Here is a 15607-nt window from a genome sequence, read left to right as displayed (position 1 = left end):
TCTCTCTCTCTCTCTCTCTCTCTCTCTCTCTCTCTCTCTCTCTCTCTCTCTCTCTCTCTTTCTCTCTCTCTCTCTCTCTCTCTCTCTCTCTCTCTCTCTCTCTCTCTCTCTCTCTCTCTCTTTCTTTCTTTCTTTCTCTCTTTCTTTGTTTCTTTCTCTCTTTCTCTCTCTCTCTCTCTCTCTCTCTCTCTCTCTCTCTCTCTCTCTCTCTCTCTCTCTCTCTCTCTCTCTTTCTCTCTCTTTCTGTGGCTCGTATCGTTTACAATAAACCTGGATCTGCTTTGAGAGGAATGGTTTGTTATAACCCCTTTTTATGGAACTAATGCGACTATCTTACAACCCCATCAAAGCATCGGTGAAAAAAAAAAATAAAAGATATATCAGACGCTACTGAAGAACTCTCTATCATGTCTTCAGGAGCCTCATCTGTTCCCCAGCGCCTCGCGTCATTCCGAAGAGGCTCCTTTTGAAGCGGTCCGCCCTCTCCGGCTGCATCAAAGGCGCCGTTTTCCTTTTGTAATGCGGAGGCGGTGGATTGTGTCTCGTTTTCTGTGGGAGATTTCACTTCTCGCCGTTTTCTTCGGGGTAGCCTTAATCGGGGTTTATTCGTTTGTTATTGATTTTTCCGTTTATTTGTTTATTTACGTAAATGTATGCATTTAATTAAGAATTTACTTATTTATTTATTTTCTAAAAACATGCCATTTACAAAATCCTGATGCGTGTTGATTTATATATATAATTTTTAATTACGATAAAAGCCATGTTTTTTATAGTAAGTATTACAACTGACTCTTTGGATCGATCGTTTGTGCCGACAACTGCGCTATACTGAGCCTCACGTTTACTGAAAAGATGGTAGATATTTATTTCTCTGTCACAAGTATCGCAGTGTCTGTTACTGGCAGTTAGCTTTCGCAAGGAAGTAAAGAAGTCAAATTGAGGGCCTCCGACAGAGAGACAAACAGACGGAAAGGACCCATGGGAAGACAAACAACTGTCATGGCAGCATTAATGCCCGAGACAAGAGATACGGCGCGTCGTTCGGGAGTCCACCTGGGAGGTAAAGAATGCCAACCCTTTCCTTTCACTCGACCGAAGCGTCTCGGCTGGGAGTTGGGGTAAGGGGTAGGGGGAGAAGGGGAGGGAAGAGGAGGGGCAGGGGGAGAAGGGGAGGGAAGAGGAAGGGTAAGGGGAGGATGGATGGGAAGAGGACGGGGAGGGGGAGGTGGAGGATGGAAGAGAAGAGGAGGGGTAGAAGGGGGGAAGGGTATGAAAGAGGAGTAGGGGGAGGAACTGAAGGGAAAATGAGAGGTAGGGAGTGAAGGGAAGGGAAGGGGAAGGGTTGGGAGATAAAGGGAAGGGAAGAGGAGGGGTAGGGGGAATAAGGAAAGGAATAGGAGGGATAGTAAGAGAAAGGGAAGGAAATAGGAGGGGTACTGGAAGAAAAAGAGCTTAAGAGATTGTGTAGGATAAAAAAAGAAAAGGGAGAGATGTCAAACTTGCTCATCTCTCGCGTCTCGTTTTTCGTAATAAATGATGTACTTCTAGAATGTGAAAAAGAGCGTCGAGAGAATCAGAGAACACAAGCAGGTAAACAGACAAATGCTTAACCTCCGCCAACCCCGCCGGCTATTGTCGCAGGAGATCATAGCAGGCTCTCGAGAAGTCCTATTTCCGGGGAGAGATTTTATCATTTCTCCGCCACTTCCTTCCCTCTCCTCCCTCCTTCTTATTCCCCTTCGTAATGCCCTTTTCTCTCTCAAGATGAAAAGGAATTCATTAAGAAGACACGCTGGGTTCTCTTAGGCCTGGCGACGCGTGTGTGATCAGAGGATTTAGGATTTAGGATTTTAGGAACGGAGTAAACACGTGTGATTCTGAATTTTGTGATCACGTGATTTTTATCCTCCTAAAGACATTTTCTGGGAAGGGATTCGTGCATTATTCCTTTTATTCTGTGTGCTCGCGGAAGGATACTACCATTGGTCACTTTCCTGTATATGGCGGGATGAGGAAGATGGAAAATAAATTAGAATTAATAAACCGAATAAGGTTGTTGTATCTACGACAGGCTTAAAGTGGTTGGCAGCGACGGAACTCCGTATATGGTCGGAGTTATGGTAAGGTGGCCTAATATAGCGTGAGGAGTGTGACAGTCACATTATTAAGGGGTAACGAAGGGACACGTAAAGGTGAAAGTTGTTTGAACGTGGATAAAGAGGTTTTCGGTAATATTCATAGTAGTTACTATTGTCATGTAATTCTTCCGATGTTATAACCATCATCATTATTATCACCACCACCACCACCACCACCACCACCACCACTACTACTACCATCATTATCATTATCATTATCATTATCAATCATAATCTTTATCAATCATCATCATCACCACCACCCCCACCATATCCTCCTCTAACCAGCGGCGCCTTCCTCCTTGCAGGAACAGAACAGTTCCTCGAGCAGCGAGTCGGAGGATGAGCCAGTGAGCAAGTGCCGCCGCCTGTCCACCTCGTCGTGTGACTCCCCCTGCTCCTCCCCCTGCCCGTCCCCCTGCCCCGACGCCCGCCCTCGCCGCGCCCACCGCTGCCACGCCCACCGCTGGTCACACTACGATTCCAACCTGTCAGAGACAGGTTCATATATCGAGGTGAGGGGTCTGTGTGTGTGTGTGTGTGTGTGTGTGTGTGTGTGTGTGTGTGTGTGTGTGTGTGTGTGTGTGTGTTTGTGTCCGTATCTGTATCTGTTATCTGTGTGTGTGTGTGTGTGCGCCACAACCTAAAAAGTGTGGCTACTGATTGTTGATTTTTATGCGTGGTCGAGATGATAAAGCTTGATAAGATGTCACTAATCGTTATCAGCTTTATCACTGCCATGTTGTCTTTTGATCCAAATCAAAAGACACGCCACATTTAGTGTTTATTTGGTGTGAATGACAGTGCCACTGGAGTATGTGATGACGGTAAGATACACCAAAAAATGTATTTTTATTTACGTAATGATTTTTTTTTCACTAGTGGCTAAGGTCTTTTTTGATTAGTTACTTTATAAATTGATTGGGATTTCCACAACTGTCATCTGTTTTGCTATTTTCTCTTTTCATTTTGGGTTCTTTTTCTTCTTTCTTTATATTTCTTCTTTATTCCATCGTTTCTAGATTTTTTTAACGTTTTTTCTCATTACCGGATTTTCTCGTTTTCACATTTTTATTTTTTTCCCTCTTTTTTCCTTGTTTTTCAGTAAGGTAAAGGTGGTAACTGTTAGTATTATCTTTTCATATTTTTTTCGCCGGCGTCATTTGATCTTTAATTTCCTCCTGTTCTTCCGTATTTTTAGTTATTTTCCTTCTTTCCCTACGTTTAGCGTTATTGTCCTCCTCCATCTCCTCGCGTTCTTTTCTCCTATTTTCCACTATTTCCATTATTTCCATTATTCCATTCTTATTTCCATTATTTGCGTCTTACCTCTCTGCATCACCAGCTTTTTTTCTCGCGTTTTTTTTTTTTACCGTCAGCGAGAAACAGCGCACCATAAGGTCACCATGCATTGCACACCATAAAGCATCACCTTCTATGAGCTGATCATCCCCGCACCATTTGCAGCATATCGCGTTGCAACGGCAGGTGTCGTGTTGCAAGCACCAGCGAAGTTATTTCCTGCTGTTTTTTTTGCTCAGTCTTTCTCTTCACTCTCGTCGTTTTTTTTTCCTTTCTTTTTTTTTTATTTCTCGTACGTTTATTGATCTTTTTTTTCTGTTTCTCTCTTCGTAACTCCATGTTTTTTTTCATCTCTCTCATCACATCGGCTTTTTTCTTCTCTTTCTCTTACGTTTTCTCTATTTCTCTCACGTTTTCTCTATTTCTCTCTTCGCATCACTTCATTCTCTCTCTCTCTCTCTCTCACTCCCTCATATCACCCCATTTATGTTTGATTTATTTCCCTTTATTTCATCTCTCCCCTCGTCCCTCACAGGCCTCCCCGACCTACTCATGCTGCCCTCACGCACATGAGACCAAGGTAAAAGAAAATGAGACGAGAAAGAAATTCGTTTGAGGAATGCTCTTCCTAACCCCCCCCCCTCCCCCCCTCTTCCCTCCCCTCCCCTCCTCCCGTCCCATTCCTTCTCCGCCACCACCCTCCCTTCCTACCCCCATCTTTGCTACCCCTCTCCCCTCCCGTTCCTCCTTTTCCCTTTCCTCCCTCCCTCCCCCCTCAGTCCTCCTTTCCCCTCTCCCTCCTCATACCTCTCCCCTTCGCTTCCCACTCCTCTACCTCCCCTCTTCCCACAATCCTCCATTTCCCCCTCCCTACCTCCCTCCTTCCCTTCCTCCCACTCCACCTCTCCCCTCTCCCTCCTCATACCTCCCCTCCTCCCTCACCTCTCCTCTTCCGCCCCTCCCCCCATAGTCCTTCTTTCCCCACCTCCCTCCCCCAATTCGCCTCCCCCCTCCCTGCCTCCCTTCCCACTTCCCCCATTCCCCCTCCCTGCATGACCGCATTACGACCTTCGCATGATTCCCATTCTCGGACTCTCTTGCTTGTGCGCTTCTCTGCATGACCCGCTTCTCTTTCTCTCATGCATCTTTTTAATCTTCTAGACGGAATTTTGAATGTGCACGCAGGAAAAAAAGTAATAACTCTGTTCCACATGTTTATCGCAATGTTTAATTCCTTAACTCTGTGATGATGAAGTTTGATGTTATTAATATTGTTGATGTACCTTTTAACGTATGTGTAAGGTTTTGATATCAAGGGCGAATGCAAATTAATGTATACGAAGTACGGTTTGTCAGCGTGATTCTGTGTACGTGCATATGTGCGCTTTTCCCTCTGTGTATAGCATGGTAACAAATACTGTAACACGTTGAGTAAGTAACCTATTACCTCGACCGCTGCAGCGATAACAGGTCATGATTATTGCTGTAATTCTTGTTCCACGTCCGTCGCCTAAACCTTATTGTGTATTTGCGTGTTGGTGTGCAAGTGATTGTGTATAAGTGTGTATGTTAAGCTTTTGTGTAAATATGTTTTTGATGTTTCACTGTATTCTTTTTGGTGTACCCGACCCGCTCCTATTGTTCAGTTAGGTGATCTTGCAGCATAACTGCATTGTCGTTCATAATGTATTTGACGGGTCTTCTGAGAGTCGTGCTTAAGTTATGATCTTAATGTAGAAAAAACTCTTTTCTTTTCATGCATGGGTTGATATTCGTTATTTGCAATATGTTAGATCTGATAAATTTAGTATGTACATAGGTTTGCAACCATGATTAGTGCAGGTGATTATATGTATACCAACCTTGTTAAAAGCAGTTCAGTGTGATAACATGGGCCTTAGGTTGAAATATTAGTTGAGACACAGCTTTATTTCACTGAAGTTGTGGTAGGCCTCTCTGATTTTTTTCATGTTCATATACTAAATGTCGCTTGGCCACAAGAATGGTGATATCTGGTCCCTCTTTCAACTTTCTTCATGCTGGTCTACGTGTCTAACGCTTTCCTTACCGTCCTCCAGGATGACTATGTGTGCATAAGCGGGGGTAGTGAGTGCGGTGTGGCCTCCCCGCCCACCCCCTCTACACAGCCCCCCCTGGAGCCAATGGTAGTCGACCCCCTTCAGCAGCCCGACGCCGCTCCTGCCGCCGCTCCGCAAGACTCCGAGGCCGCGGCCGCCCCCGTCGCCTCCCCCCAGCCCGAGGCGCCTGCCATGGTGGGAAGCGCCGGTCTGGACACCGTCCGCGCCCGCTGCTGCCCGCTCGTGCCCTCCTCCGACCTCGCCGGCGACGACGCCATGATCCACCAGTCCGACAAGTCCCCGACCATCACCGTCACCGCCACGACCACCACGTCCACCACAGACATGACTGACGGCGAGATGGAGAACCTGAACCAAGTGAACGGCAACACCGTGGTGTCGCCCGCCAGCACCGAGGACTCGGGGGTCAACCTGACCTCGTCCTACACGGAGGACCCCGCCGCCACGGACGTCAGCGCCAGCGTCAGGGACTCGCCCTCGAAGTCGAGCTGCACCAACATCGAGCGGCCGTCGCCCAACTGCGCCATCTACGACTTCAAGCACCAGGACACCGACACCGAGGAGGCCGCCGCAAACACCGCAACCAGCACTGACACTGCCGCCTGTCAGGCCAACCTCAACCTGGTGGAGTGCGACCCTGCCAGGAACCGCATCTACCAGGTGCGCAGACGGGGCGTCAGGAGCGTCGTCAGGACCTCGGCGCGCACCCGGCTGGAGTTCAGCTGCGACGAGGAGGTGGACCACGAGGCGCTGCAGAAGATCATCGACTCCGCCATCCTGGACCCGGACTGGCTCAACTCCAACATGCCCAGCGACTCGGAGGCGAGCGCCACGGAGGACGAGGCGCCGCTGCAGGAGCACATGGACACCGGGAGCGACGGCGGCACCCCAGGCCACCCCCACCCCCAGCAGGAGGACCAGGTCGCCGCTCAGAACCAGCCCCTGCACCAGGAGGCCCAGAGGACCATCAGCAAAGAGTCGATCACCCGCCTGGTGAGTGACGCCGAGCGGCTGGTTCGCGAACCGCCCGAGGGCGACCAGCCAGCCCCCCTGGTGTCTCCCCGGCCGCACCAGCTGCCGCTCAACATGGGCCCCTGCAAGGGCGCGATGGGCAGCAAGCAGGCCCGCGTGAGGCAGTGGCTGGCGTCGCAGCGCCGCGAGGCCCGCCTCTCCACCACCTGCGTCATGGACTCCTGCGACGCCTCGGGCGAGCTGACCACGGGCGAGAGCGACATCGAGTCGTGCACGTCCGAGGACATGGACGCGTCCACCGCCACCCAGCACGCCGTCTCGACGCGGGGCTCCGTGCGGGGCTCGCAGAAGGGCTCCCTCAAGGGGTCCCGGGACCCGCTGCCGTCCACGGACAACACGCCCACCGCGGAGAAGGCCGCTGCCGTACCGAGCCCGGCCGACGCTGCCCACCCCAAGGTAAGCCTGGCTGAGCTTTTGTTTTTGTGCAGCTTGCACTTGTGAAAGTCTTGACAGTTGTTTGTTCTTGCGGCGACGATTTTTTCGCAAGCCTTAACCTGTGCAACTTGCCGCAGGTGGTTCTTCGTTCTCGCAAGCGTCGTTCCGGCGAGCAGCGGCCGTGCAGCGTGAGCGAGCTGTACCAGCTGGCCACCCGCCTGGACCTGGCGCCGTTCTCCGTGTCCGAGACCGCCCTTCACAACCTGCTCACTGCCACGCCCGAAACGCCCACCAACGACAACCAGGCCTTGTAAGTACTCCGTGCATTGTTTTGGAGATGTCAGTCTGTGTGTGTGTGTGTGTGTGTGTGTGTGTGTGTGTGTGTGTGTGTGTGTGTGTGTGTGTGTGTGTGTGTGTGTGTGTGTGTGTGTGTGTGTGTGTGTGTTATATCCACATCCACGTAAGTCAGTATCGATAATATCGGTACATTACGTCAGTCTGACGGGGTATTAACGTAATATCTTTAAAGAGAAAGGCCCTTGCATAATTTTCCAAGAATCGACAAAACGACACCAGGAAATGGTTGCCCAAGCCCCCGATAACACCAGTAGGTTCATCCTCTGATTGCGGGCCCGGTGAACCTTTTGAACCTGGCCTGCCTACCACCGTCGAGCGTGGCCGAGGGCGCGTCGGGAGCGCGTTACACTTTCACTCGCCGACCTCGCCCCGACTTTGCGTAACATATTAGACTTCTAATGTGTATGAGCGTGTTATTAGTCTCCCTCTTCTCTCATTGTTCTCTTTTCTTTTGTAATTTTTGTATCGATTGTGTGTGTGTGGTGATTAGACGTTTCGAGTGGAAGGAACGGGAGAAGGGTGAAGTTTAAAGATATTTCGTAGAAGTTCGAAACGAATCCGATTTTCTACGGCCAGTGGAGTTTGCCGAGCGTAGAATAAAATGAATAATGAGAGGGGTACTGCGGTAGGAGAGTGGAATTTTATATGCGTATCCAGCTGATGTAGTACATAAATATATGTATTACAGCTGGTTCATATTCATTTTATTTTACACGGTGTAAAAATATAGCAACAGATAGAGATGAAAATGGATGAAGAAAGAGATAATTAGAGAGAGAGAGAGAGAGAGAGAGGGAGGGAGGGAGGGAGGGAGGGAGGTGGGGGAGAGAGAGATAAGGGGGGGAGAGGCAGAGACAGACAGACACACAGAGAGGAAGATATGAGACATCTTTTTGAAATCCTGCGAGTCACACAGCCCCCATCAACCACACGTGATGCTCGTGCAACGTCCCTGCTAGAAGGGCTGCTTTCTATCGGCTGTAGTCTATTGGCTGTTATTGAAAGTTACGTCACGGATCACCCGATGCTATGGAATTAATGGAATGGGGAATGGAAGATAAATGGTGCGTCTGCCTGTTGTTTGAAAATGGTATGCGTTTAATCTGACCCGTAGAATAAAGTGGGTTATGTAAAATCAGTTGATATGGAAATAAAAAAAATGTAATATGAAAAACATGACCATGAAATCACATTAGTTAAAGGGCATCCAGTACTCGATCAACGACGATGACTGACGCTGGCAAACAAATACAAGCGAAAGGCCATGCTTGCTCCTGCGTGGCTTCCTATCGTAAGGCGCGACAGCCTCCATCAGGTTTCAATTCCATTCAATCAGTTGGCACCTGCGGAGTTGTACATCTGCTGTGCATCTGTTTAGCAATCGCGTACCCGAGCGTGGGCGCAGGTGCCTCTCTCGGTAACGCCGTTTTCGAAACCGCGTCGCCGTGAGCAGGCCTCCCACGCTTGCCTTTTAATTTATGAGATTAAATGTTAATGCTTCAGGTGATGGTGCGTTGTGCGGATGAGGGGCTGGGCCAAGAATGAGGTCGTGAGATTTTGCAATGTCGTTTTGCTGATTTATCAATGTTTAGCTTTTTATTTATTTATTAACGTGCAGAGGAGTAGGCGTAAAATAATATGTTCGAACACTTGGGCGCCAATTGATACATAGACTTTGATTCGCTGTTCTAGTTATAGTAGAGTGTCCATTTGCAGTATGATATTCCGACTAAACTCCGGTAAATATGACTGAATTGTTTTAGCATGACTCTCCGTGGAATATGTATATAACGAAAAGAAATCTTACAATAAGGTAGGTGGAGAGGCACGCGTGGTGTGATGGGAGAACAGGACGTCACTTCGGAAGTCAACAGAGCGTTAAAGAAAACGGGAAGTGCTCTTACCTGTCAACACCGATAACGATAACATTGTTTATGCAAAGGTGTGTTTGTCGGGCTGTCAACAAGTTTGTTCGGGGAGGGACAACTGCGACAAATGTGACGAAATAGAAGCATTGTCCTGGGCGACAATAATAGGCGACGCTGACATAGTTTGGCGATTCTTCTTATTGTAAATTTTGACTGAATGCATCCCCGGCGTTTCCCAATCCATAACCCCCCCACCCCCGCCCTCATCCCCGGGGGGTTTTAACTCATCGTTCGCTTTCCTCCAGGACGGGGCTAATTACCTGCCTTAGTGGGCTATTCTTGGGTAGACAGACCTCACTAGTGGGTGACGTGGGAAGGAAGTGGGGTGGGGGGGGGGGGGTTGAGGCGGTGAATAAGCTGCGGCTGATGAGAAGAGAGCTCATTTTTGTTTAAAATAACAGAAAATCTCTTTAATTAAAGGCGGTTAGGTGTTTGTTTACCATGAAATCGTAACGAGAAGATGATTCAGAGATCCGAAGCGGAAATTCCCAAACTCCAGGTATGATATCTAGCGATTATTATCTTTTCTGACGATCAGGCTGCTGTCATCAGAGAATCGCGGAAGGAAGTTTTGTCAGGATATAAACTTCCGAGATTTAGATCTGTTCACGGAAGACCAGCTTGCTCAAGCTGAGATTCTTGCAAAGTATTGCACAGGAATTGTGAAATAAAGGAGGGAAGTAGGGCAAAGACCGCTAAAGTTCATGGAGATTGTCATGAGCAGCGGTGACTGTCTTCAGCCGTGCTTGAGAACAGTTAGTTTCCCTCGTGTCCCCGCTCCGATCGCAACGGCCGACTCTCGCACCGGCGCCGCGGCCTGGAAACTCACGCCATATCTCGCGTGATTGATATTTACTCGCCAAATTAATTAGATAATAAGTGGAATGAGTAAGCCGTTGTAGTGTTGTGGCTGTGGGAGCGGCGGGTGTTGACACGATGGCACCGCCTCTGTGTTGATAGCTGGTGTTAACGTGACTCACGCCCCCCTGACACTCGCGCTGCTTAACAAGGCTTTAGTTATCCTTCTATCTCGGCAAGGTCAGGGCGGAGGAGTTCCAGTGGATCGAGGAAGCGAGAGAGGACGTGTTCTGTCTCGTCCGTCTCGCGGAGGGACGCGGCGTGGCATTCCGCAGTTCCGGAGGGAAGCCGGCTGGAGATACGGACTCCTTCTCGTAGTGTTGTTTTGTCTGTTGCGTTGTTGGCCGCAGTGATAGGTCGAGTGACAGCAGCTCGCCCCCATTCGCGTTTATGAAAATAAGACGTAGAATTCGGGAAGAATCCGTTTCGGAGGCAGCGGGTCGTCGAACTCGCTCCGTGGCTGCTCACGATGTGAAACGATGATTGCCTGTGAGAGTGGCTGGCGACATACCGGGCGGTGCGCGGAATCATGCGAGAAGGGGAGACAGTGAAAGATTTTCTCTTGTTCTTTTGGAAGTGTTCTGCCGCCGGGTGAGATGCTGGCCCTGAGTAACTTCTTGAGCATCGTGGTTTTCGAACCGAGGAATGGGTAGGTGCACTTCCTGAAACGTAGAGGAAGTGGAAGTTCTTCCCTGTTTACAGTTATTTATTTTTTGACGTGGTTGGTGGGGGAGGATAAACTACCGGGATCTTCGTGCTCGGCTGCATGGGTGTGAATCAGATGTGATGTGTCGCGTGTGTGTCAAAGAACATGTTGTCCTGACTGTGAACTAAATCCTTATTTCCTTCACCCACAGTGGAGCAGAGACCCCAGACGCGGCTGGCAGTAACACATCCCCTACAGATGTTTCCACGCCAACCACCACCGGGCCTCCGGCTACCCCCGCAACCAACACCACAAACACAACCATCACATCAACAACACACCCAAACATTTCCGCGTCTGCCACCATCACCACTTCCACAACATCAACCACGGCAGACCGGCAGTCTCCTGCAACCAATGCCACCGGATCGCTGAGGAGGAGAAAGACCAGAGCTCGCAGGAAGTCAAACCTGTCCTTGGTAAGTGACGTAGACCTTATGAATTACTGTCCTCGCGCATAGAAAATGTGTGGATATTTTACATGAGTCAGTGTTCAAACGACTAGAGAAAACGGTTTAGCCTCGCTAAGTTACCCGTTTTCTTTTAATTTATTCCAGGGGCGACGAACCGATTCCGGATCAGACGGCTTGGCTCTCAACCTGTCTGGAGGCTCTGACAACAACCAAGTGTCTCCTAACCGCCGCCTATCCAAGTCACACTCCTCGGGTTCGGACACCGCCTCACACTGCAGGAGGCATATCGTCAAGAGTTCCTCCTTCTCCGGTGAGTTATTTCGGATTAACGGGGCGCTCAGAGGGGGTAAGGGGTGACGCCGCCAACTTTAGTGTGCTGTTGACATTGTTGGAGACGTTCTTGTGGTGACTGTGCGGCGGCGGCGTTCAGTGTGGAAGGTGTTGACGATGATCCCCTTGTTATTTGACCATGTCGTCGGCGTGACTTGTTTTTGAAGGGGGCGTGTCTTTAGAAATGTTTTTTGCGTCACTTTCGTTTAATTTCAAGATAGCCGCCCACGCCTCCAAGGGAATTTCCGAGAAAGAAAGATCGTCTATTCAGAGTGCTTGATATATTTTAATCTTGATCCGCGAAGGGACACCTTACTGACGTCCAAGGCCACTTTCAGGCGCGTGCCGTGGGGGCTCGGGCGGCATGACGTCGTCCACCGAGAAGTGCGTCTCAGACTGCGGGGGCGTGTTGGGCGTGCCTCGCCTGCACACTCGCGCCCTCGCCGTCGACGACTGCTGCTCCAGCGACGAGTCCCGCCCATCCAGCCCGGCGCCGGCGTTGCTGGAGGCCATCGTGCCAAGGAGCCCCGCCCACACCGCCCGCAGCGCCACCCAGAGCGACCAGGACGCCCTCAACACCCACGAGGACATGAGCTCCCTCTCGGAACAGGCTTGGGATCCTTACCAGGTAAGCCATTGTGGTGGTAGTGATTGTGATTGCTATTATTAGTACCTCCGCCAACGAGGTTATGTTTTTTATTTTTTCTATAATTGTTATTATTTTGTTATTGTTGTTATTATTTTAGATATTGCTGTTATTATTATTATTATTATTATTATTATTGTTAGTACTACTACTGCTGCTGCTATTAATATTTTTGTTGCTATCACTATTATTAGTTATTGTTATTATTATTATTATTATTATTATTATTATTATTATTATTATTATTATTATTATTATTATTATTATTATTATTCCTATTACTTTATTCGCATCAGTAAAAAAGAAGTAGAAAGAGACGCAGAAGTATTTCATCGCAACAGTTGTGTTGGTATAACTAATAGCTCTCCCTATATTGCAGCAGGAATACAAGTACTTCAGTGAGCCTTACTCGGAGGACATCGACCAGGAGGCTGCCAGGCGCTTGCTTGAGTTCGGAGACGACTACAGGAAGTACATCGACTCCGACGGGGCATCCTCCCTCTCGGGCATCCCACACAGGGGTCGCCGCTCCCCCCACCACCGTCGGCTGAGATCATTGATCCCGCAAGGTGCTCGTGACCTGGATTCTGACTCCGACCTGGATGACCTCCATCATGTCATCGACGAGTCCAGATCTCAGCTGACCGTCACAGAGAACGTCCTCAAGAAATACTCCAACGAGGCTGCTCTGGGACTTGATTACGTGAGTACTTGTTGGAGTTGTTGACGTTTATCTAAGCTACCCCTGAAATAGAGGCTTCACCTGCACCGTTTTCTTTAACAGCGATAGAGCTCGGCGGGATAAAGCTTCCTCGTTTTCTTTGCGCTATATAGCAGTGGGCTGAGCTGACCTTGACACTCTTGAGTCATCAGGGTGGAGATGTGAAGTTCAATTTATGCGAGACTTTAGAAGTTATTCAAATTTTAGTCATATTCACACTTGTGGCAGGTGGATATTTTTTTTTTTCTAGCTATGCCAGACTTCATTGCAGTAGCTGTTGGAGGATCTCCCATCGCAATTACTTTCGCTAGCGATATTGCTAATATAGCTTATCACCTGACCTTTTTGGCAGCGATATCGTATTCATGTATTCCTTAAGCAGCGTAAGACTACATAGCACGGAGAAAGTTGAACTCCTTGAGCATGTGGTGAGACAGACATATGTGTCATTGTTGCCAGATGGCTGCAGTTTATCTTTTCACGCTCTGATCGCCAATTTATTTTTGTTTTGTTTTTAAAGCCAGTCATAGATCCGCATTCTGCACACGAGCTACCGTAACAGATTTCCGGAATTTGAAGCCGTTTAACGCATTTAATTCGCGAAACCCAAGCGATGTGGCAACTGCGGCGGAGGCAGTGCCCAGCAGTCCAGCATCAGCAGCGAGGCAGATGTCTGGTCCAGCTGGAAACTGGGGCCTCTGCCAAGCGACGCCAGGCTGGACGCACGCACACCCCCATACGCTCGCTCGCGAATTTGTACACGCAAGGAAATAGGTATTACGTAACACGTTTCGTTACTTCCGGTTACGTAATTAATAGTCCGCAGCTTTTGTTTTTCTGTCTTGGCGTCCGGAAGCCGCTTTCCATCTCCGCCCACCCCGCCCACCCTGCTCTGGGACGGCAGTTGGTGTGTTGATGGCGTGCTGGTTGCGAGATGAGGGATGATACGAACATCATAGAAATCAAGATTGAAAGCACTAACACTTCTTCAACCGTCCTCGTCTGTTGTTTATGTGTATTTAAGCTATTGCTTTCGTCGTTGAAACGGTGAAAATAGACAGTTGCTCTGAAATGCGTGGTTCAGTATAGGTGTATTTTATTTTTGTTTTGAAAAATATATATATAAATCAACAACAGTGAAGTAAGAGGATACAGAGAGGTTATTATACAAGTGTATCGTATACATATATACTACTATCAGTAAGAATGGACTGATAACATAGTGTCTCTTCGCCTGTCACCCGCCAGGCCGAACTCGTGGCCACAACGCAGACCAACATCAAGTGCCTGGCCGAGATCGTGCGACATCTGCAGATGGAGGGGACGCTGGAACCCGAGCTGCAGGAAGTGCAAAGTAAGTGCTGGATTTTCGAGTGTTTTACGCCGCTGGGTTTACTTCTCTCTTTTTCTTTTGTCTTTGTTTCTTTTTTTCTCTCTTAAGTTTGTATTATTTATTTCTATTTTTCCTTTGTTTATATTTTTTTAAGTCACACTTCTTCACGACAAGTGGTATTCTCTGGTATTGTCGACGATTCGTCCTTGAGGTTTGCTGGTGTATCCTCTTAGAATGTCTTCCATTATATGGCTTTGCTGCGAGTGTCCGGGTGTTTTGGTAACATGTTTTTCCATCAGAATCCCTTTCAGTTGTTTATATTTTGTAGGTGGATAATTATTGTCTGGTGGCAAGGGATATCTTCGCCGCTGGTTGATGTTAAGGCAAAATGATCGATTGTTTTATTTGGTTGTGTGTTATTATGATATAAGATAAAGTACCATTTAAGAAACCAAGTGGAAGTACGAAGATCGTGAAAAGGCGAAGGAACGTGAATATTTGCTGACTGAGCTACGGCAATTTCGTCGTAAGAAGCATTCAAACTTGTTGTTGAATAAGCCTAAAGAGACGGGGAGTAGGCGAGGGAGGGGTTGGGACGGGGAGGGAAGAGCAGGGATGATGAAGTCCAGGTGTTTCTCAGTTTAAAGACATGACTTTGAATGTTTTTTAAGTACACATTGAGCAGCGGGTGATCCATGGGGTGCCAGCTGAGAGAAGAAAGGGGGGAGTTTGTAGTGAAAGACGTGTAGGGGAAACTTTTGTTTGAATAATCCTTTAAAATCGTGATTTTTTTAAATTGTTGAGTTAGCTACAAAAAATCAACGTGATTTTTATGGACCTTCGTGAACGAGTTACAAAATAGCAGTTCTTTAGTAACGTTAATTACTGTCTCTTGGCCTTGGGGATTCAAAGTTGGTGCGCGAAAGAGGCGGAAAATGCGCACGTTTAGCACATGTTACCGGAACGAGGCGACGACTGATTGGAATGTTTACGGGGGCTTGCGATGACAGCAAGGAGGGAGTGAAATGTATGCGCATATGCCAGGGGTTATGTAAGTCTGAGGATGGGATTGCCGGGCCAAGGTGTAAATGGCTGGCCTTTGTACTGATCCGATTTTGTTTACAAGTTGCCAGTTTTTAGTTTGACTGCGTTAGATACTCTTCTTTGAGGTCGTGTTGGTATATTCCTGTGTGCACAAATAGGAAGACTGTGATTTGGCTAATGCTTAGGCAACTTGATATATTTCGAGGAAGAGCAACAGGCTGAATTCCTTCACTATTTAGCTGACGCTGAAGCCTCTGTCGTCTGCTTTGGCGGGGGTGTTGTGTCAGTGAAGCCCTGCAATGGCCACGGTCACGGCGGGACA

At 48.3% G+C, this 15607-nt stretch overlaps 1 protein-coding gene across 1 annotated transcript in view; it reads left to right on the top strand.

Annotated features, from left to right (window-relative positions):
- The window catches only part of LOC113812456 (uncharacterized), a 504081-nt gene that overhangs the window by 447492 nt on the left and 40982 nt on the right, over positions 1-15607 (top strand). Inside the window, exons 12-20 of the mRNA XM_070139852.1 lie at positions 2450-2656; positions 3979-4023; positions 5522-6970; positions 7087-7259; positions 10950-11217; positions 11356-11521; positions 11880-12169; positions 12567-12890; positions 14157-14262. Coding sequence (XP_069995953.1) covers positions 2450-2656; positions 3979-4023; positions 5522-6970; positions 7087-7259; positions 10950-11217; positions 11356-11521; positions 11880-12169; positions 12567-12890; positions 14157-14262 — 3028 coding nt within the window. The remainder of the gene's footprint in view (positions 1-2449; positions 2657-3978; positions 4024-5521; positions 6971-7086; positions 7260-10949; positions 11218-11355; positions 11522-11879; positions 12170-12566; positions 12891-14156; positions 14263-15607) is intronic.

The sequence above is a fragment of the Penaeus vannamei genome, chromosome 26 (assembly GCF_042767895.1).
Source record: "Penaeus vannamei isolate JL-2024 chromosome 26, ASM4276789v1, whole genome shotgun sequence".
Classification (NCBI taxonomy): Eukaryota; Metazoa; Arthropoda; class Malacostraca; order Decapoda; family Penaeidae; genus Penaeus; species Penaeus vannamei.
Note: the sequence above shows the minus strand (reverse complement) of the source record. Positions and strands in the feature narration are given on the sequence as shown.